Source organism: Octopus sinensis, linkage group LG19, assembly GCF_006345805.1.
Source record: "Octopus sinensis linkage group LG19, ASM634580v1, whole genome shotgun sequence".
Taxonomy (NCBI): Eukaryota; Metazoa; Mollusca; class Cephalopoda; order Octopoda; family Octopodidae; genus Octopus; species Octopus sinensis.
This window is the reverse complement of record NC_043015.1, coordinates 33,486,060-33,510,992: the sequence shown is the minus strand read 5'-3', so window position 1 is coordinate 33,510,992 and position 24,933 is coordinate 33,486,060. Positions and strand designations below refer to the sequence as shown.

The following is a 24,933-nucleotide window of genomic DNA, read 5'->3' as shown; positions in this document are numbered from 1 at the left end:
ATGTCATTCTTAAAATAAACAATCACATTATCAAAATCTTGAAGCTACAACATAATGCATGATTATTTAGAAACAGTGTGATTAAATAAGCATTACATTTGAAAGGGTAATCAGAATGCTAAGGGGTTAAAGTTTCAAACCATTCCAGTTGTTTTCCTCTTTGAGTATTGTCTGGAATTATGCTGTGGGATCTATTCAATCTGACTCACAGAATTTTAATTAACTTTTTTTAACCAGTATCCGAAGTTTCAAACTGTTTAGTTAAAAAAAGTTGTTGCCCTTCCATTACCTTCATAAACAGCAGTAACTTTCTTCACCTGAATACATGTCATTGATTGGTTAAGATTACCCAAATATGACAACTTTAACATGAAATAACTTCTAAAATACAAAATTTTGTCAAAAACGTTAAGAGTAAACCATGTTCTGTGTGACACATTCAACCAGTATCCAAAGTTTCAAACTGTTTAGTTTAAACAAATTAATTAAAAATTCTGTAACTGAGAATGAATGGATCCATGTTGTGTACTTACTATGATATATGTGGTCTATCTTACACTCCATTGTAGATTAGGAGAGAGAAAAGCAACAGTATAATTTCGAGGAAAGTTCGTTTGTGTTACCCTTCTTCATCTGCTTTAGCCATTACTCAATCTATATTGATCAGTCATCATGGGTCCTACTGACTTTCTCCCTCCTGGTCAGTCGTTAATCAAATATTGTATCTGTTTGCTCATTCACTTTGACCATTCAGTTTGTATTGAAAGGCTGCTTCTGTTCATGTATACAAGCTCTGTGTTTAGCTTAGGATGTGGTGGGTTTGAATCTCTTGTGATTGGCAATACATCACAAAATGTGGGCTTAGTATGAAAAGTGATTTTATTCTAGTATCTTGGCATGTCCATGTGTATTGTATATATTTGGATCAGTTGAGAGAGAGAGATTGTTTTTAAAATGATATCTTGTTATTTAGATGAATGTAGCTTATCAGGAATTTCGTGGTTATTTAGAATGGTCTTGTAGTGTTCCAGTGTAGGTTGTTGGTCATATACTGACTGATGTTAGACATGCTGCAACAGCCTACAACAACAATTAATTCTTGTCTTCAATGCAACTGATCAGTCTTCCAGTTTTAATTCTAAAATTCTAGAATTACTTCATCCTGTCATATTGTATACTGAGAAGCTAAGAGGCAGTAGGATCTTATGGGAGAACCTTTCCAAGAAAGACTGTCTTCTGTTGTAAACCAATGTGTGAAATAAGATGGAAGTAGTTAATGTTCCCCAGCCAATAGATTAATTATACAAATTCAAATACAAACCTATAAAAATGTTCCCCCATAAATGATTCAGCTTCTCTGAGCAATACTAGCTGTTTGGAAAACATGGTTTATGATCCTCTCCCATCTTGGCACACAATCTTACTCTCTAGTTTTTCATTGCATTGTAATCCATCTTTCTTTCTGTGCTGACAGATGTTGATGATGGTGGTGGGGATGGTAGTAATAGGGGTGGTCCCCATAAATCATTTATAGTGATGATGTATTTATTATTACACCCTGATTGTTCCACCTTTTAGAATTAGGAGACCAATTTATATTTCTGCAGTCTTAAAACTCTCTTTTATGCCAGAAGCCCTACCCACTGCTGTCTTAGCATACAACCACCTTACCAACTTGTCTGTCTCAGAATATATTCTCTCTGCCATTATTGTCTTTCACTTCTCCTCTCTCTCTGGAATATTTTCTTCACTTTGACTTATTGTTTTCATTTCCTTTAAAACATTTGTTAATATTGAGTAAAATCTATTTGCCAATGTAATGGCAGTCCTGATTAGGACAATGTTACTATCTTTTCTTAGTCCCAAGAAAACATCTTTTCCAGCTGGTTACCAATGTATAACTGCATCCTTATACCTCAAACAAAGGATCTAATGTCCCCACTCAGCCTTAAACGGTACCTCCAGACCATGGTTTCTGGGTTATTTCTCTTCATCAGCACAGGATAACCGTTGGCTAGAGATGCAGCACTAGGCCTTGCTCAAATTATATACTTTTAAAGTGACACACAGTCACTGATCCCATAAAGAAGAAAACAATTAGTTTTAAATCTCTGAGCAAAACGTAAGTAGTAACAGTACCCCAGAGTAAAGTCTCTTTGCCAACATAAAGTGGCAGTCCTGATTAGGATGATGTTACTACCTTTTTTAGCTCTAGGAAAACATCTTTTCCAGCTGGCTACCAGGTAGTAACAGCATCCTAATCAGGACTGCCACTTTACATTGGCAAATAGATTTTACTCTGTAGTACTGCTATTTCTTATTTATCACTCAGAGATTTAAAACTATTTGTTAATATTGTTAATTAGAAATCTGCATCAAATTCATTTTAATTAAAACCTTAGCTTTTACAATTAGTCATTAATGATGACAGATTTCAAGGTTGAGGTGGCAAGGTTGCTGTTTGGTATTTTGTTGTTTTATAATATTAATTCTGTTGTTGTTTAAGTCGGTTATTCATTTTGCTTTTACTCTGCCGAAAGTTTTAAAACTATTCTTACACTTCGCATAGTATATGCAGTATTTGGCAAAAGTTAACCTTTATTTTTAGTAGAGTTTTGCTGTCTTGCAATGTGAGTAGCAATACTTAGACGGTGAACAATTGGACTGTTAAGTCACTGGTAACTAATATAACAAACTGTGATTTTATAGTTCAAGTTTACCCAGAATGACTTGAATTTTTTCTTTTTTTCAAAGATCTCTAAAAAGTGAATTAAAAATAAGAATCAAATCAATGAAAAATATATGGAAGATTCTAGAAGTTCTCTGTATGACTGGTTACTTGATAGAGCTATTTGAATAGAATGGAAAAGTCATCTGGTGCAAGTTGTTTTTGAACATTAACTTCTGCCAGAGTTATTTCCTAAGAATAAACTGAGAAAGCAAAATGTAAACCAAAAGGGACTGGATTGTGGGTCCAATAAAAATAGAAAGCATAACCAGCAAAAATGTGACTTACATAACTTGCTTGCTGTTCACATTAAAGATGATCCAATTTTATCAATTTCCACTTAGAATGAAACTATAACTCTTGCTTATACAATTTTAATTGCCCACACACACACACACACACACACACACACACACACACGCAACTGGCACTCTGTCAGTTATGATGACAAGGGCTCCATTCGATCCAATCAACGGAACAGCCTGCTCATGAAATTAACATGCAGGTGGCTGAACACTCCACAGATATGCTTGCCTTTAACATAGTTCTCATGTAGATTCAGTGACACAGAATGTGACAAGGCAGACCTTTGAAATACAGTTACAACTCATTTTTGCCAGCTGAGTGGACTGGAGCAAAATTGAAATAAAGTGTCTTGTTCAAGGACACAATGTGCTGCTAGGTATTGAACTCATGGCCTTCTGAATCTTGAGCCAAATACCCTAACCACTTAGCCCTGCACCTCCTCTTATAGACACACACAGTCCAGTGATTGATCAGCTGGTCAAAACTTTGAAAATGCTGTAAATACTATTCTTCTTAAAGAACAATAGACATGTGCTCTTCAAAAGTATAGAGTATCACTTCGGATTAATGTAAAATTGTTTTCATTTTAACTGAACATAAAAAACAACCATTAATATATTTTTGTGTATAAACACACACAAAGCAGCATGGGTCATAACGTTTTCTTTTGCTCTAGAATGTGGAAGGGTTTTGCTGCTGAATTTTGTCTTGCAGAACAATTTCTCTCTACAAAAAGTCTAGTGCATAAGACTGTAAACATACATGTACACATCTACATGTGTGTATGTGTGTGTGTGTGAATTTGTTCAAAGCTGGCGATCCTCTCTGTCTCCCCACTGTTTCTCATTTTGTAGCAGCGGTATCAAATACCAGCGTCATCCAAGTAAAATATTCCCTACTATATGAACTGAACAGTAATTTTCTTGTTCATGACTTAGAACTTGGAGAGTAGATAGGCAATAAATGTATCAGCTGATGTGTGCAAGACAGCCCAGTGCATTGGTATTGACATATCATGTGAGCATAAGACTGGTGCTGAATGAAATGCATTGCTGTGTGCAGAGGACTGGAGATAAGGACGAGGGAAGCCAGATCTCAAGATGTTGTGACTTGCAATAACATGACACAAAACAGCAACAGACCTATCTAAACCTCAGCATTGATGTTAATGAAATGAACTTAGGCTAGGAATAAATTCATGAACAATTATTTACCTCAGAATATCAATGCTGACAGTCATATATTAATACTGTTTCAAATTATAATGAAACAACAACATCAATCAAACCTGAAGTTTGTACTCCACTTCTAGACCAGCGATTCAGCACAATGTGGTGCAGCTACTGTCTTCGCTTGGAACCTTCATAAAATGTTTGAGTTCAAAGCCAGCCGTGGGAAAACTACATTATATGTGTAAATATATGTTTCCTGAAGACAATCAGACTGAAACACTGTGGTGTAGAAACAACCAGAGAACGAGGTTAATAGTGTTGTTTTTTTTTGTTTTTGTTTTTTCATTATCAATGTCTATTGATCTATTGATATCTATAAAACATAAACATATATAGCTTCTGGTCAGATATTGATGTTATATAACTCTGCTGCTTAAAGTATTGAGTACTTTAGTTTTTTTAGTTTGTGAATACTGTCATTCTTATGAACAAACACATTCTTATCTCTCTCTCTACATATTTCTGTGTGTACATGTATGTATATTTATACATGCATGCATACATACATATATATATAGGGGTAGATTTACTTGAGTAGTAAACTCAGTCTGTCATTCAGATGAACACCACCTCATGTCACTTTGGGTACCTTTAGCAAAATCCATTCTGTTATAAGCAAAACATAATAATAACTGCTGGGGTTGATTCATTCAGCTAAAATTTCTTCCAGGTGGTACCCCAGCATGGCTGCAGTTCCATGACTGAAACAAGCAAAAGATAAAAGATATTTGTGTGTGCATGTGTGTGTATATATATATATATATATATATATGTGTATGAATGTGTGTATGTACATGCACACATACATGCAACCTACCTCTTCCTAAACCTCCTCCTCCTCATTATTCTTCACTACTATAGCAGCAAGAATGGGTTGGTGCTTTGCCCAGGGCATTCCATAGTGCCAGTGGCAGAACATGAACTTTGAATGCTTTAGCCAAGGGATCAATAACTCATTCACCTCTCTCTCTCTCTCTCTCTCTCTCCCTTCTCTGTCTGTCTTTCCTCTTTCTCTTTTTTCCTGTTTCCTCTCCCCATAACTGACGTAATATATTGCTGTAGGTTTGTTGATCTTGCAACCCGCCAGGTATTCAGGATGGTTCACTCACTCAACGATTCTATGGACTTCGATTTACCATTCTCATCTGTTCTTAATATCAAAGTTGTTCCTTTATTCATCTGTCATTCCATCAATAAGACTGTTGTGGTATGGCATTGTGCTGTATGGAACCATTCAAATTTGATAAACAGCTCTTCCAGGGTCTTCAGATGGCATTTGTCAGGGTTTTGTTTTCTCAATATATATTTCTATTTCTTGTCTTCCCTGTTCCCATCCTTCTACCTCTCCATCACCATTACACAAATCTCAGCCTCTTCCTTCCATTTCCCCCAGTTTCCTCATCATCATCATCATCATCATCACAAGATCATCTTCATCATCAGTGTCACCATTACATCATCCTTTACCTCTTCTCTCCTTCCTTCCTCCTGTTTGTCCTACCCTTTTCTTGCTTCCCCTATCATCATCATCATCATCATCACATTATTCCTGTGCTAGAAGAAACAATGTGCTTGTCTATCTTATCCATAAATCATTAGTTTTAAATTCAACCTACTCCTGCCCCTTAATTACCTTTTCTCACTTTCTCCATTTTTCTTTTACCTCATGTCTTTGTACACACCCTCTCTTTCACCCGGGCCCCATGATCATTACCCCACCAGGGCCCCATGTATTTCCATTCTTTCACCTAGTTTCTTCAGTCGTGCTGCTTTCACAGATTGCCATCCAATTCCATTGTTATGAATTTGAATTGAGAATTTGATTACACAACCATGGACGCCACCCCTACGGATGCATTGCATTTCCTCTCTTGACAGAACTTGGTGATCCTGACCATTGATCTTTTAGGATTCCTCTACTCAGCATCAATGAAAGAAGCATCATTAGCTCAGTTGAGGTCTTCTGCTAACTCTTCACAATCTGCCATGCTGCAGTCCCATGACTTTGCCGTATCCCTGACACAGTGGCTGAAGAGGTGCTTTACCTTGCCAAAGGGCAACCAGTAATTATGCAGGGCGTGGTCATCCCTCCACAAAGTATTCTCAAAATACCCACATACCCTTTTCACCAAGCTATTTCATCTTTATTCTACCTCACCTCTCTTTCCACCCTCTCACACAGCCACCCTTCACAATGCCATCTCTGCAGTCGATTTCTAACTGTATACTGAGTACTGGGGTTCATTTTTTCTTTTTGACTAATCCTTCAAGGTGACAAGGTGATGCCCCAGCATAGCCACAGTCCAGTGACTGAAACAAGTAAAAAAATAAGAGAATTTTCAGCTAGACTGAGTGTAGTAACTTTAGTGCGACTGCCAGATCATTGACCTCTACTCTTCCTTTTTACTTGTTTCAGTCATTGGACTGCAGCCATACTGGAGCACCGCCTTGAAGAGTTTAGTAAAATTGACTCCAGTCCTCGTACTTTTTTCTTCAAAGCCTGGTATTTATTCTATCGGTATCTTTTGCCAAACTGCTAAGTATGGACATGTAAGCAAACCAACAAGACCAGTTGTCAAGCAGTAACGGGGGACAAGCACACACAGACATGCACACGGCCCATTGTGCACGCACACATCTGTTTTCAGTTTCCATCTACCAAATCCCTTCACAAAACCTTTGTTGGTCTTGGATGATAGCAGAAGACACTTGTCTAAGGTGCCATGCAGTGGAACTGAACCTGGAGCCATGTGGTTGGAAAGCAAGTTTCTTTCCACACAGCAACACCTGTCCCTATATAGTATCAAGTGGCTGAGTATTCCTCAGCCCTCATGTAAACTTAGTCTTAACACAGACAAGTGTTACATTGGCTCATGAAATTAAAGGGCCATTCCACATGATGAGTGCCATGCTCTTCCTGTTTTCCTGATTTCATTCACAAGACTTGAGTTGAACTGGTGCCATGGCAGAAAATTCACAGTGGGTTGGAACCTTATAACCTCGTGGTTGCAAACAGAACCATCAACCACCGCTACAATTGGTCATTGTTGGTCCCATTTCTGAGTGTCAACCACAATCACTCTTAGCTTTCTTTCTCTCTGTCTGTTGCCATTTCTCAGAGTTCCTAAATTGTCAGATATATTCTTCCTTCACTGAACTTACTGACACAAGTCTCAGGTTTTCTCTTTTATTTTTCTCTTCTCCTTTTCTCTTTTCTTTTTTAAAGATGAAAGACACTTTGTGAATGCATTTGAGAATCTAACCAACTTAAATGCCTTTGATAAAACATGTTTCTTCAATATTATGCCATTATGCTTTATTTTTTTATACTATTTTAATAATCTGGTATTTTTTATTTATTTATTAGAGTTATCAATATTCATATTAACCATAATCGTTGCATGACTATAGATTTGGAACACTTTAGAGAATTTCTTTTTTAATAAATATTTAACTAAATAAAATTTACTGAGATTTTTCCATTAAAATTGAAGTAAAAGAGGAAGAACTGCAATAAAAAGAAAAAAAGAGAAATCTTAATATTTTAACCAAAATTCAACTTATTCTGTGCCCCCAAATGACAGTCTTTTTTAAAACAGTCTTAAGAACCAGTTCCACATCCAAAACACATTCTAATGTAACAGTTTGCCTACAAAGAATATTTCTCTTTCCATTTCCTTCTTTATTCTAAATCTGAGGGTTAAAACTCTTAATCTTATAAAATAGATGATTTTTAACCCCCAACACTCCAGCAGATTTTGCAACAGAATCTCTTGCCATTTATAGAACTTTCTTTCCAGGCAATAGTTGCTGCATTTAATGCGCATATTTTCTACATAAGCTCTTTATGTTTTCTAGTATTTGTTGCTACTATTGTTGTAGGTAACATTATTGTTATTATTTTTAAGATTTTGAAAATTTAGAAGATTTTCAAGGTTTTTATTTACTCTTTGTTTAAAATATAAAATCTGATTTCATCCTCAGAACTTCATCTTTCTGGAATTTATACTTCAAGACTTTTGTTTTTGTATTTTATACACAAACTACACAGAAGGTGCAGAATAAACATACCATATTTTGCTTCAAAACTGAATGTATACACACATCTCACTTGTGTAATTTAGGCATGTGCGTGCACACCTATTTTAATACACATTACATGCTCAATTTGAACACATATCTATCCCACTTATACACACATACACACGCAAACATACACACACAATTATACATACATACTTAGATACACAAAACCATTACCTCATTCCTCAGAAGTTCCCATCTCTTCTGAAAAATCTCTCTTTCTTCCATCCACCACATATCAAATTTTGATTTTTTCCTACAATTATCCCAACGAAACAGCACCATGTATACAAATGTATACAATTTCTGTCTATGTGTGTATAATATGTAGTGGATGTGTATACAATATGTGCTTCTGTTTGTACAATAACATGTGCATGTGTGTGCATGTGTAATGTATATCTGTAATAATGTATGTATATGTGTAGTTCTGTGTGTATATATATAGATGAGTGATAATGTGTATGCGTATAGGCACTGTGTGGCAAATGGTTAAGTTCACTTTGCAGTGTCAGGTTAGTACCACTGGATGGCATCTTAGGTGAATGGCATTGTGTATGGCGTCAGATCAATACATGGCTAGTGAGTGAAACTGGGTGGATGGAATGTGTATAGAAAGCAGCTTGTCAGATAGTTTGTGCCCATAATTCAATGTTACAGCATTGTTACACACTTTGTATCATGCTGATGTACATTACAGTTGAATATCATCCCAGCAACAATTCACAGTGTCATATTTCATCTAGGCCTGTGACTACAGGGTATACATCATTGACAAGGTCCTATAAGGAAAAAAGGCAACTGGTATTTTCTGTGAGTTGCTGCTAGGATATGTTTTCAATACATGTCTATGGAAAGGCATTTCCTCAGACAAAACCACAGCATCATGCTTGTCAATGGTGTGTGTGTGTTTTAAGTATACTACACAGATGGCATTTATAATTTAATACTGTTTCAATTGTGTACACTGAGTTAATTTTCACCTGACAAGCTTTCAGCAGCATCACTTTGCTATTTATCAGAGTTGACAGATTTCATCTAGGCATTTAACTGCTGAATACATACCATGGAAAAACCCCAAGAGGGGTGAAGTGTAAATTGTGTTTTTAATACTTGTCTATGAAGAGATTCTTCTCTCAGACAAAAGCTACAGCATCATGCCTGTCAATAGTATATATTATGATACACAGATGGTATTTATAATTACATGTTGTTTTTCAATAATTCATCCTTTTATAGTTCATTAAAACTGCTTCCCAAACTACAATATTCTGTAAGAGGAACACCTGAAGATGGAAAGTGAAACCAGAGAGGCTTCTACGATCCATTTAATCTGTATTCCTACCCTTTTTCATGTTTATTCTGTTTCGTTTCAACCTTTCCCCCTGAAATCCTTTTTCTCTGCTATCGTATGATATCAAGCATTTTCTGGTTTAAGTAGAGAGAAATTTAATTTAATTAGAAAATTTTGAAAGAGTTAAGTTTTCTTTATAGTAAATCTAATTTATTCAATGTTTTTGTTTTTTTCTTTCCCATCAATGCCATCCTTTCTTCAGTTATCTTTGGATTTAACTTTAGTTGTTTATTTTTATTGCAATTTAAAAAAAAAAAATTTCGTTTTATTTTACTGATTTTTCAAAAAATGTTACTCGATACCATGTTACATTGTTAATCACTTAATAAACTGATGGGATTTTCATTATTATTTTTTTTTTTTTATCTTTTCAGGTTGATTTTGAACAAGATTGGGAATATGAAGAAATTGCTTTGGAGAGGGTAGGTCTCTGACAGAATCATTCTCTTGGAACTAATTTTCTTAATGCTGTCAATGATTTATCTTCTCATCTTATATGGATTTTCTTCTAATTTCTTCCTCTGTCTTCTCCTTCTTTCATCTCTTCCTCCTCCTCCTCTTCTTCTCTCATCTCCTCTTTTTCTCTTTTACTTTCTCCCTCCCCTTCTCTCAGTATTCTTCAGAAACGTCACCCTTTTTCTGTTGTCTTAAGGGGTTCATTTCTGTTTGATTGTTTCACCTGTTCTGTAAAGTAAAGGAATGTTAAGGCCCTGGGGTTGAGGAAGATAGTGCGTGGGGGTCACATAAAAAGGTTGGGTGTGGCAATGTAACATTGTAGAAAAATGGAGTGGGGGGTGAAAGAATGGGATGGTGCTAATTCAATGTTTCTTTTCATCAACTTCCATTCTGCCAACCATTCACATAAGTCACGTTCTTGTTAAATATCACCACCACCATCAATGCTAACACTGCAACTGCCAACACTGCTACTACACTATCACACCACCACCAACACTACTGCTGCGTCCATTACCATTTTAACTTATACCAAAATGTTTCATCATCATCATTGACAACATTTAGCATCCGTTTTCCATGCTGGCATGGGTTGGATGGTTTGAGAGGAACTGACCAGCTGAAGAGCTGTCCAGGCTCCATGTCTGTTTTGGTAAGGTTTCTATGGCAGGATGCCCTTTCTAATGCCAACCACTTTACAGAGTGTACTGGGTGATTTTTATGTGACACCTTAGTTTTAGGATCTCAGTTCTGTTGTGGTGGGCAGATTTTCTTAAGTGCAGCAATGCACCACATATTTCAATCCTCTGTCAGCTCCTCCATAAGATTCAACATTTTCCATTACTGTTATTTTTAACGGGTTGGACAGGTTTGTAAAGTCCCACACACACCTCCTTGCATTTAGTGTCACTGAATATAGTATTCACATTCGCTCTGTAACGCAGACCTACATCATCTCATTCATAAAGTCCATTGTTGATACACTCCGCCTAGCTGTAAAAAGGTTATTATGTGCAGGTACGTTTCACTGCTTTCCATTGCTGCATCTGGCAGTGCTGAGTGCAGGAATGGCAGCCTTTCACTAACAAAGACAGTTTTGTGTTTCACCAAAGTTAAGTTGATAGTTCATTTAGTGTTAGCATATTTAATACATGACATATTAAAAAGCTAACTTGAGATAAAGGTTAATTAGCTAAAAATATGTTACAGTGAATTAATTTGATATGAAATGCTGGATTTCCAACTTTTTAGATTTTTGTATTTCTTCAAAAATTGGCAGGATATAGAGGCTAAAACTAAAACAAATATGCAGTAAGAAAAAACTGTTATTGGAGAATGGCTTTTAAAAAATATTTATTTTACAGCAAGTACAAATGAAAATTAACTCTGAACATGTTTTTGCTGTATTCTGACCTTTTCAGTGAAATCTTATTTATTGTTTAAAAAAATACTATTGGTGTCTTCCAGTTCCAATATCAGTGAAAACAATTATAGGTCCACTCAAAAGGCTTTGGTCAGGCAACATAGTTCTAGATCAGTGGTCCTCAACTGAGGTCCATATGACCCTTGGGGTCCATATAAGATTTTGTTTTCAAAATTTATGTGCAATGAATTGGTTATACTTCTTCAATACACAAAATATTAAACATTTTTTTATACAGTTCCTAATAATATTTGATTATAAAAATGTAAGGGATTTTTTGAACATCAAATTGCTAGAAGGCTCCATCCATGTAAATAGGAATCAGAGGGGTCCATAGGTGAAAAATGGCAGAGAAACATTGTTCTAGATGTATAAAAAGATGGAATGGTCACCCCTTTGAATCATAGGTTTGCTGGGTCAGGGCTGACCAGCAGCTAAACAAGAATACTTATATATATATGTCTCAAGATTTGCAGATGCTCCAACTACAGCAAAAAAAGACTCAATATAGAATAGTTGTGGCTAAAACTGATATTTTGATTTCTTTCTACCATTTCCATGCGTGTATTTCTCGCTCCATTTCTCACTAAAATCTATTTTCATTGTTCACTTTTGGCAAAAGTTTTCTAAAACTAATTCTTCCATAAAACAGTAACTGAAGATATTTCAACTCTTATCTCACAAATCTTTTTTTTTTATTATTATTTTCTTTTTATCCATTAAAAACACTCTTCTTTGATTTCTTTTCATTTTCTTCTCCATCATCATCATCATCATCGCCACCACCATCACTATTTCACTGCTTTTTTTTTTTCTTTTTTTTCTTGTTATTATTTTTCTTAGAACTTCTTTTCTTGTTCTTCATCAGTATTTTTTTCCCCATCTTTTAAGCTGCTGTTCTTTTAGCTAAAAGTGAAACATGCCACTTCAGTTGTCTTTCTCCATCAGAATTGCTTCCTCTGTTCCGCACCTTTCTGCAGTTTCCTCCTCCTCCACCGCCTCTTTCCATCTATAAGTGGTTTCTTCAGTTTTAAATGATTCCATTTAATGTTACACTGATCAGTCATTACTGACCCTCACTGCTGATACCCTCCTCTACTGTTATCACTACTACCACCACCACCACCACACTCCTCTACTGCCACCACCACAGTGCTGATACACCACTAGTGGTAACACTACCACAACCACCTCATAGCTGACACATTCCTCTACTTCCACCACGACCACCACCTCACTATTACCACCAATACAACCCCACATACACACATCTTCCAGTGAGACCAGACAAATACAAGTAACATATACAGCTGTATCTTCAAAAAACCATATTGACCCCAAATGTGTTGGGACTCACACCATTAAGTGCAGAGGAACAGCTGGTGTCATGCTAGGTCAACCTTCCTTGTCTCTGCGAGAGCCATTAGCAGGATCTGCAGAGAACAGAAATAAACTGGACAGAGTGGGAAGCATAACACACTGACTGCATCACAGTGGAATTCATGTCGGTCGTCATTGACTACAGAAGCAGCCTGGACAGTGCAACATGCCTGGCCTGTCATACCACATCATGTACGGTTCATTACTGCATGTGACCAATCATATTGGTTTCAAATTTTGGCACAAGGCTAGCAATTTCGGGAGAAGGGGCAAGTCAATTACATCAACCTCAGTGTGCAACTGGTACTTATTTTATTGACCCTGAAAGGATGAAAGGCAAAGTTGACCTCTGGAATTTGAACTCATAAATTAAAGACAAACAAAATGCCACTAAGTATTTTGCCTGGAATGCTAATGGTTCTGCCAGCTCACTGTATGAATCATCTTGGTCTCAAATTTTGGCATAAAGCCAGCAATATTGGGGAGGGGTTAAGTCAATAACATTAACCCATGTTTGACTGGTACTCATTTTATCAACCCCGAAAGGGTGAAAGGTAAAGTCGACCTTGGCAGAACTTGAACTCAGAACATAAGGATGGATGAAATGCTGCTAAGCATTTTACCCAGCATGCTAATAGTTTTACCAATTCACTGCCTTATGTGTGATGAATCATACTAAGTGCAGTTTGTGGTCCTTAGCTAGATGGAGTCATAGTAAAACTGAGGCTACCTTGGTATCATAGGACATCTGGTTCAGTGCTAACCTGGAGCTATAAACCACCACAATCCACTCTGACACCACCACTATTCTACTCTTCATCCCCTCCAAACCACCATGTATTAAATCAATCAATATAACTATATATTTTATATATATATATATATATATCTTCATGTCTTCCATCCAACCATTTAACCATTGCAGCTTTCATATTCTGTACATCCTAACTTCTTTTCTAGTAACATTAAGTAATTCTTCAAATTTAGAGCTTTTACTTCCTTGACTCCCCCTCCTCTTCCTCCTCCTCCTTTCTCTTTGTCTCTTCTTTTGTTTCACCATTCTCATTGCAATGATTCATGTTCACTGCTAATGACATGGCCCAACAAACAATTCAGATATCTCACTTTTTCCTTATTTCTCTCTCTCTCTCTCTCTCTCTCTCATGATTCGTCATATTTGCTATATAACACTGCTACAATCATTATAGTCTGTAACTATTTAGTAGAATAGTACCATCTTACTATAAAAATTTCTTAACTCCTAATTCACGCGGTATGTCAATGATCAATAAATAAGAACCAGCATTGTCCTAGGTTTGCGGAACAAATAAAACAGTGCAGTGACAACAAGCAGGAACATGACTGAAAGAACACGAATGCATTTCGCATCTCTTGGGCATTTCCCTAAACAGCTCACAACTGGACATCCTCGTGATGCCAATATCTTGGGGCGGGGGGGGGGTGATTACCACATTTTGTCAAATGGTAGCCATCTCACATTCAGCCTAATTATGAGACATCACTAGCTTTAAGTGACAAAAGGTTGTACCGCACTCTCCCCACTCCACTGGTCATCATAGTAGGCTCCAGTGACAAGCATTGTTAGGTGACTGGTACTATTTTGACTGCAAGTTACATATATACCCACATGGTTTTTCTGACCAAATATGTTGTAGGATAATTTCCTAAAGGTATTATTTGGAGACTACCAAATATATGAAGAACTGAACTAGAATGGAGAGGTTTCCAAAGATAATTCTCAGTGATAACAACTGTATTCTACCAACTGTTTGTTCATTGCTTTGGTGAGGTAATTAATAGGATTGAAATAGAATTTCTCCATTCTAAAGGATCTATCAATCAGTCTCTATGTGGTTACATGATTCACTAGAAATCACAGCCAGATCCCCTTAAATCACGCTCAACCTCTTCAAAGAGGAGAATTCTGGTGAATGTGGTTGAAACTGTACAGTGCCTGAGGTTAGATTGTCTTTGGATTAAGCCTAACTGTGGATTTAGAACACTAATCTCCAGCTAAGCGACATTGAACTTGTTACACAAGGGACAAGTATTGTTATTATCAGGGTAGAAGAAGCATGGATGGATGGAGTTTGGGGTGGTTGTTTTGACCCAAGTCAGTTGTAATTGAGAAAAATCTATAATTGAATATATACCAGCTATGATCATACTGTCTTTTTACATATAAAGGGCTTCTTTGTTGTTCAATGTATCCTTTATTTTGACAACAAAGCTTGGACTGGAGATTTTGCTGCTATTTCTAGTATATTAAGTGACATCCTAGAGGCTCTCTAATCTTTCAGAAATTCTATTCTAGTGTTATGGTGATAGTGGGAATGGCGTTGCATTGCCGATTGCATTATTGTTATGGTGATGTTGTAGTACTGGTGATGGTGTTGTAGTGTTGATGATAGCCATTATCAGACCTGGTAGTCTTCATTACTCTGCTACAACTATAATATCAATTATATACGGCTACTCTATAATGTGTATTTCACAGAGATGTTGATAACTGTAGGTAAGCAGAGGCGTATAGGAGTAAGTATATCAGCAGATGAACAACAGAACATGTTTAACAATTGTAAATTGTGCTCCACTTATTGCATTATTTTCTACCTAGGCCCTCAGTAAGCTTTCCCTAATATGCAATTATCAAAACCAAGTTATTATTAGTTACTGCACAAAAATATCTCTTGGACAGTTAACATTTGCTGGAGCGAATTAATTCTCTCTTTGACTTCATAATTTGTACTACAAAGTAGTAATAGCTTGCTAGTGTAGTTCTTGATGTTGTTGTTGTTGTTGTGATGGTGTTTCTGGCAGTTCTTATTTTCCTTGTTCATTTTATAATAGCTCTTGTCTTAAGTAAAACGAAGAATGCTTCCTGTGATGATTGCTAGAGGGCAAGACATTACAACGAAATATGCTTGTCTTATTTGTTGAGCCACATTTTCACCGCAGCAGCTAATATCGGAAAAGCAATTGTGTGTGTGTGTGTGTGTGTGTGTACATATATGGAATTACAATGGCAATTATCTGTGAAATTCCAGCTTAACCTGGCAGAAAGTTCACATGTGAAGTACTACAGTTTATTAAGCCACTCTTATAAAATGAAGTCCTTTGTAAAATATGCGTATCTGTGGCTTCTCTTTAAACAGCAAACTGCAAAGGAAGAATATGAAGACAAAGAAGATGACACCAAAATGTCTTCTTTCTGCTCTGTTTCATGTATTTATTGGTGATCTACTCTTTGTGTTCACGTGAAAACTGTCATATATTTACTCCACGAAGCTCTGCTTGTTCTCATCTGTTTTCATCTGTTTATGCTTTGAAAATCGCTTTCGTTGCTAAAATCATTTTTATGATGCAAAAAATTGTTTGGAAGGCTACAGATGTTTCCACTACGCTGATTGTGTAGATTTTTTATTGTTTTTATTTTTGTGAAATCATATCTTTTTGGGCTTAACATCTTCTATAGAAATGTGTGTCTGTGTGTCCGTGTGTGTTTGCAGCATTACAACTTTATATTTGTTCTTTTGTTTTTGTTTCTGTCATAACAATAGTGTATGCATCTTCTAAGGGAAGGGTGGGAGTGGTGGTATGTAATATATATATATAAAGAATTGGAATTCGGCTAAATTGTGTCGAATTCCTTACTTTAGGAGATGAGAGAGAGAGGGTAAACAAAAGATGCGTGTGCATATGTGTGCATATATGTGCATATGCCACACTTAAACAACATTTTCTATATTTTTCAAAATTTCAATTAAATGATTTTATTGAAGTTATATTCCTTAAATATTGTAGATTCTAAGCACTCATAAAGGGAGTTTTGTTGTCCAATTGCATGATTATTTTTAATTAGTTTTCCACTCAAATATATGTATACACACACACACACACACACACGAATGACTGAGAGGACAAATGAAAGAAAAGGCATTCAATACATTTATTGGGAGTTATATGTATTGTTTAAAGCAGATCAATTTGGATTCCGTGCTATTTCACGTTTCGCAAGCCCCTGACAGAGCCTGTCTCCTCAGGCTGGTGGGATATCCGAATGCCTGAGGAGACAGGGGCTTTGGCAGGGGCTTGCGAAACTTGAAGTAGCATGGAATCCGAATCAAACTGTTTTGAACAATATAGGGATATGTGTGTGTGTGTGTATACACAGAGAGAACGGGAGATGCCATAGATGACATTGCCAGAAGTGCAGGTGAAGGAGTCAGTGATATGATAGGGTCAATGATGGGTGCCTATATATGTATATATATCTATATATATGTATATAGATCAATATATATATTTATATATATCTATATGTATATAGATCAATATATATATATATATATATATATATGACAAGCTTCCTTCAGTTTCCGTCTGCCAAATCTACTCACGATGCTTTGGTTGGCTTGAGAAGATGGTGGAAGATACTTGCCCAAAGTGTCACACACTGGGACTGAACCTGGTACCATGTGGTTGGGAAGCAAGCTTCTTACCACACAGCCACAAATTGATAAGTTCTCAATATTATATGAATAATCCGACCAAGTTCCAGTGTTTGGGGTGGTGAGCCACAATGGATATCTCCATGAACAATATTAATGATTTGCCTCCTAGTTATTTCTGATGGAACAAGATCAGTATTGCAAAGAAAACGGTTTTCCAGAGTTAATCGGTTTAACATGCCTGTTGGGTCTTTCAGCCGTGGAGCAGTTAGTTCAAGCATTCTTTTTAAAATTTTTTTTTGTATTTTTATATATATATTCTGGATAAGATTTTGCCTAATATCTGATCATGTAGTGTTTTTTAAGACTAGTCAATCAGAATGCAACATGTCAGTTCCTATACAGTATATGAATTTATCATCATCTTCATCATAACTGTTGTCTCTTGTTTACAATCTAAAACAAAAGTGCTAATGTAGGTATTGAAATCATTTACCATGTTTTGGGTAGTCCATTTTAGTATCCTCAAAGACTTATACACCTGGAATTTCTTTGTGAGTTACAGATGAATTCAAGATCATCATCATCGTTTAGCGTCCGTTTTCCATGCTAGCATGGGTTGGACGGTTCAACTGGGGTCTGTGAAGCCGGAAGGCTTCATCAGGCCTAGTCAGATCTGGCAGTGTTTCTACGGCTGGATGCCCTTCCTAATGCCAACCACTCCGTGAGTGTAGTGAGTGCTTTTTATGTGCCACCCGCACAGGTGCCAGACAGAGCTGGCAAACGGCCACGAACGGATGGTGCTTTTTATGTGCCACTGGCACGGGGGCCAGGCAAGGCTGGCAACGGACACGAACGGATGGTGCTTTTGATTTTATCTAAGCAGAAATTTTTAAAATATGAAAGAGATGGTTTGTGGTCCCTACAGTTGGTGAAGTCTCTCAGTTCCTGAATAATTAAATTCAGCACAAGTTGACCTCTTAAATAAATATAGCACTAGGTGGGTTATCCTACTTTAGAATTCTTGATTTAGCATTTTTAGAATTCTCACATGCATTGACATTTTTGCTGACATCAAACATCTGCACAAGAGAACTTTAAACAAGAGCACTTTTCAAAATTCTTGAATGCCATTTGGTGAACAATAGTGCAAGCAAGATTAACATTTTTTTGGTGCCATTTTGCAAATGTTTTAATCATTTCAAAATATTTTGTTAAATACCACCCATAAAAATTCACCATTCCTAAAACTAATTCCAATTCTTTCTTAGAGAAAGGAAATACATCCAATATTTTCTCGCTGAAACATTGATCTGAAGAATCACATCCCTCTGAAATGGAATATCCCAAATATCTTTGTTATTTGTGATGTTTCAATATTGCAAGTTGCACTCAAATCTATGTCATGATAGAATATGTCGTTTTTTATATATCACCTCCCAAGGTCCTTTCTATTGTACTTTGAAAAACAGTAGAAGCAGTTTTTATGCCAGAGGTCATTCGTGTCCCTCTTAACAAAGCATCAGAGATATTAATGGTTTTGATTTCATTATATATGTATAGGAATTTGAGGTTATGTAACTTGGAGATAGAATTTTGAAAAAGTGTGGCCATTGTGTGTGTTATGTAATATATTTATATGTATATGTGTGATCTTATGTGTGTATGTATATGTATGTGTGTGTGTGTATATATATGTGTGTATATAAGTGTGTGTATATATGTGTGTGTGTGTGTGTGTATATATGTGTGTCTGTGTGTGTGTAAATATGTATGTGTATGAGAGTGTATGCATATAATATATATGTACATGTGTGTGTATGTTTATTAAAAAAAGAAAAGAATACATTTCAATGTCAGTTGCTATAATTAACTTGAAAATGATTTCCATTTCATAGAAATGTTGGTTTCAATATTTCACAACTGAAAAAAAAACATTGGTTTATATCCAGTGTTGGTTTGTTGTTTGGTAGTTTAGACAGGAGAGCGGAGCAGAAATCATCTTGTTTGTTTGTTTGTTTGTTGTTGTTATACATGGTATTGTAGCTGCTGTACACATTATTGTGTATGCATGCATAAATATGTGTATATATATTTGTATGTGTACATATATAAATGCATGCATGTATATATATATATATATGCATCTATATATGTATGTATGTATGTATAAGTGTGTGTATTATGTGTGTAATTATGTGTGTGTAGATAGGTACATATGTAGCTATATGTTTATAATTCTAAATTTATAAAAAGCATTTAGTTAATGTAGATGATGATGTTGATGTTGTACCTACTGTTTCATACTGTAATTGTAAATGTTGTTATAGATGCTGTAATTGTAGACGCTGTCGTTGTTGTCCATGCTGCTGGTGATGTTGTCAATGTTGCTGCTGTTGTCAGATGTTGTTTTGACAGTCTTATATTTTTAGTTTTTCATCAAATCAAACTTCTGCTTTGTTCTCTTTTTGTTGGTTGTTCATATTTCTATATTTTTTTAATTTTTTTCTTTAATGAATTTTTACAACTTTCCTTTTTAAGTTGTTGATTTTTCTGGGTGGGGCTAGGTTGGTAGAGGGGTATGTGAGCGGGGTCCCCCCCACTTCCCTGTTTGGTTGTAAATTGATATTAAAATATATATTTAGCAGCAACATCAGTAGATATTGTTATACTTTAGACTGAAACTCTTCAAACTGAAGACAGCTTATGTCATTGTTGATGTGGTAATGGTGGTGGTAGATGTGGGGGAGGTGTGTAATGTTGATGTCGTGGTGGTGGTGGTGGTGGTAGTATTGGTGCGTGATAGATTTAACATCTGACTTTAAAATGGTAAATCATTGATAAAAACTCAGCTATAAATTTTATATTTTTTTACCATCATAGTTAAGCATCTCACTAGTGATGGTGGTGGTACTGATGGCGGTAGCAGTGGTGGTGGTGGTGGTGGCGTTAGTTGTGGTTGTAACGGTGATGGTACAGTATTGGGGATAGTGGTTTTAGTGGGAGTGATGGTCTTGTGGTGGTGGTGTAGCTGAGATGATGATGATGATGATGCACTATTAGGGACTCTGTTATAGCAGTCGTGATGATAATGATGATGGGAGTGAGGTGGTGGTGGTCACGAATTTCCATTAAACAACTTCAAGGAATCCATTTATAAATCCTAGCTCAAAAGAACTTCAAGGATGAATGTAAATAGCTTGTGAGATATCTCGACATGGTTCCTTGGTCTGCATGAAATAGCAGTCAAATGACACACTAATGTTTTAAAAAAAAGTGGGGGTGTATTGGGTAGGGTAGTCCTTGCTATCAAAAAATGTATTGATAGCTGGAATGTCTTTGCTCATAGTTTTACTTAATCTAAGTTGATCTAGGATTAAGCAACACTCCTAGTTTTATTGTTTAGCCTTGGGTCAGTGAGAGCAAGTATGATCAGAAGTATTGCAAACATGACTATTAACATATATATATATATATATATATATATATATATATATATATATATATATATATATATATATATATATATATATCTATATATAAACGGCAGTTTGTCTGTGCGTTTTCTGTGTGTCTGTTAGCTTGTACCCTCACCCTGACCACGGCTTTCAACCGATTCTGATGAAACTTGACACACACATAGCCCAATGTCATAATTCAAAACTAACGCAGCGAAAATTTTGAAAAGTTCCCTCAGTTCTGAAAAAAATCGATAAATTCGACATGGGGTCGAGAATCAGAAACCCAAACTACAGACCGTCTAGGGGACGCAACTTCACTTTTTTAACTCTCAAAAAAAATTTACCATCATTTTTTTTCCATTTTTTTGCTATTTTTTGGCTATAACTCTCTAAAAATGCTTTATAGTTATTTCCCTTACAAACCTGAGCAACGCCGGGCGATACTGCTAGTATATATATATATATATATATATATATATATATATATATATATATATATATATAGAGATATATATATATATATATATATATATATATATATAGATAGATAGATAGAGGCACATGTGTGGCTGTAGGGTAAGAAGCTTGCTTCCCAACTGCACGTTCCAAGTTCAGTCCTACTACATGGTACCTTCGGCAAGTATTTTCTACTATAGCCTTGGGCTAATCAATGCCTTGTGAGTGAATTTGGTAGACAGAAACTGAAAGAAGCCTGTCATTCATATATATATATATTATATATATATATATATATATATATAATGTATATATATAAGCATGTGTGTATTTGTGTTTATCCCCCACCACCACTTAACCATTGTTGGTCTGTTTACATCCTTGTAACCTAGTGGTTTGGCAAAAGAGATCAATATAGGAAGTATCAGGCTTTTAAAATAAAAGGTCCTGGGGTCAATTTGTTTGATTAAAAATTCTTCAAGGTGTGCCCCAGCTTGGACTGAAACAAAAGATAAAAGATATGTACACATACTCACTCAACTCCTTCCCTCTCATTGTTTTAACATCTACTTTTCCATGTTTGCATGGGTTAGGCAGGGTTCACTGAGACAGATTTTCTACAGCTTGATGATACCAAAGTGATTGGCTGAGGTTTCGGAGACTGGGAAACTTGAGGCCCGTGTTATGTATGAAGGCATTCTTTACACAGTAAATGATGGTGCACTACAGTTTTGATGGGTGGGTGAGATTCTTTGGGTATGGTAGGACTTGGGACATTTAGAGTTTGTTGAGGACGAGATGTGAAGAAACTTGTCTAAAAGAATGGTTTCAGCCATGTACCTAGCTGATGAATCAGGAATAAATCACATGTGCTATCAGAGATAAGTGGAATAAAACTGGTGGAATGCTGACCTGTTGGCTGACTTGGAATGCCATAGGATCAAAGGGAAAGAGGGTTCTGTATATGTAGCATGTGGCTGTATGTTGGACACTTGCCATGAGACACTGATCAGAAGATCCAGTAGGTGCAGAGACAGGCTACTGGCAATTGGTCTGTTATATGGTAATATATATTTTATGTCATAAATGGTTAGCAACAGCTGCATCATTGGTTCTGTGTATCCAAAAGACTGACCAATCACTGTATTTCTGTTCATGAGAATAACATTACTCAATGTATAAGACTTTGAAGAACACTGCTTTGAGATACATTTTCTCTTCATCCATAGTTAAAATGTAAAAACAAAAAGAAAAAAGAAACAGACCTATCATGCATATAGGCCATAGAGCTAACAGATCTATGAAACATATAGTCAAAAATTGATTAACCTATCTAACATATAGCATGTGTTGACAAATTTATCAAACAAACAGCTGCAGGGTTGGCAGACCTATCAGACATATAGCCAAGACTTGACAGACATGTCAAACAGCCACAGATGGGACAGATCAATTAAATATATAACCAACAATTTGGTATATTCTTTTCTACTCTAGGCACTAGGCCTGAAATTTGGCGGGAGGGGCCAGTTGATTAGATCAACTTTAGTACATAACTGGTACTTAATTTATCGACCCTGAAAGGATGAAAGGCAAAGTTGATCTCGGCGGAATTTGAACTCAGAATGTAAAGATAGATAAAATACCGCTAAGCATTTCGCCCAGCGTGCTAACATTTCTACCATCTTTCCACCTTCAACAGTTAGTATATTACCAAACATATAGTAAAAAGTTGACCACCCTTTCAAACAGATGATGTGACATACCTATTTCTTTATTGCCCACAAGTGGTTAAACATAGAGGGGACAAACAAGGACAGGCAAAACGGATTAAGTCAATTATATCGACCCCAGTGCATAACTGGTACTTGTTTTATTGACCCCGAAAGGATGAAAGGCAAAGTCGACTTCGGCGGAATTTGAACTCAGAATGTAGCAGCAGACGAAATACTGCTAGGCATTTCGCCCGGTGTGCTAACGTTTCTGCCAGCTCGCCGCCAACATGATGTGACATACTTATTAAGCGAACAACCAAGAATTAAGAAAGCTATCAGATATACAGCCAAGAATTGTTGATCCACCTATCAAACAAACAACCACAGTAATGATCAGGGATTAAACAGCACCAAAGGAGTTCTCTTCCTGCTTTCTTGACCTTAGCATCACCACGAGCTTCTGCTGGCTCAACAAACAAAAGGTTGATTTAATTAACAACTTCAATCTCCATCATTTTTACTCCAACTTAACTCTAACGAGTCATGATCATTAAAAGGTCAATCAAACTATTTAACATTTTCACATTGACAAAGATTTTCTTTGTTTTTATAAATCATTTTGTTTCAAATTTTATTTTTTTTTTTAATTATTTTATTTTTGTTTTGTTTCGCTAACTTTCAGATATCTTTTGTTCCGACCATCTTGTTGATCATGTTGTCATTGCTGTTTGATTTCATTTCTTTTTCTTGTAATTTTATTTGCTTACTTTTCTATATTTATTTTAGCTTTGTGTCTGTTCAGTGTATATACTTGTGTGAGTGTGTGTGTGTGTGTGCATTTCTCTGTATATATGTATGTGTTTCTTTGTATGTGTGTTTCTGTCAGTTCATGTTCTCTCTCTGTTTATGTATATATTTCATTGGCATGTACGTTTTTCAGTGTGTGTGTGTGTGTGTGTGTGCATGTACATGCTGTTTCTCTCCATATGTGCTTTCCTATCTATATGTGTGTTTCTCTGTGTGTGTATATACATTTCAATGTTACGCGGTACATACGTATTACATTATGTGTGTATTTATGTTTTATCCACAAAATTCTCCAGAATTCCACCCCACTCTCCAGTCTTCCTATAAACTACGCTTCCACAATTTTACCATTATCTGCTTCCATGACTGTCTTTCACTTTTGTCGGTATTTTTTATAGAAAGATTAATAAGAGGGGAGGAGAGTCACTTGGTTTTGTTTTTCTTTAATTTTCATTAATTGCTACTAATAACATGTCTTTGTTTCCATAGCAACAGACTTAGTCACCTGCTTTGGTTTCCAATATAGTTGTTGCAGTTGTTGTTTCTTCTGTTTTCCGTGATGAATTTCCTCTGGAATGTCTTTGGTTTGCTTTTCTAAATGTGATTATATGAACACACGTAGATGTATGTTGTTATGTGTGGATTTTTCTGTGATTCTGCTAGTATATGTAAACATGTGTATAACATAATACTCCACCTCTCCTTCTGTGTGTGTACATGGAGGAAAGATTAAACTCACCATAGACTTGTGTGCTGTGTATATATATATATGTGTGTGTGTGTGTATCTGTGTGTGTGTACTCATATTCATAGAAAATTGATTTAAATAATGTTGAAAACTTAATTTAGATTTTTCCTACTTGAAATAATATATGCTTGTTATAATGATGTTATTGAAGTTAGTAATGTGGCAGAAGCATTAGTGCATTTAGTAAAGAGCCTTGTGCTATTAGTTTGGCCTCTCTGCCTCTGGGGTTCAAATCCCAGTGAGGTGGGCCTGCTTTTAGCTCTTTACCATATAAACCAGCCATATCCAGCCCAAATATTCCACCAGCCAGAT

General features: G+C 36.0%; 1 protein-coding gene across 11 annotated transcripts in view; it reads left to right on the top strand.

Annotated features, from left to right (window-relative positions):
• The window catches only part of LOC115222095 (disks large 1 tumor suppressor protein), a 598,849-nt gene that overhangs the window by 318,139 nt on the left and 255,777 nt on the right, over positions 1-24,933 (top strand). For 10 of the 11 annotated variants that reach the window (XM_029792201.2, XM_029792206.2, XM_029792205.2 and 7 more), the window contains one exon: positions 10,078-10,125. The exons of the other annotated variant lie outside the window; for it this stretch is intronic. In XM_029792201.2, coding sequence (XP_029648061.1) covers positions 10,078-10,125 — 48 coding nt within the window. The remainder of the gene's footprint in view (positions 1-10,077; positions 10,126-24,933) is intronic. 11 annotated transcript variants of the gene reach the window in all.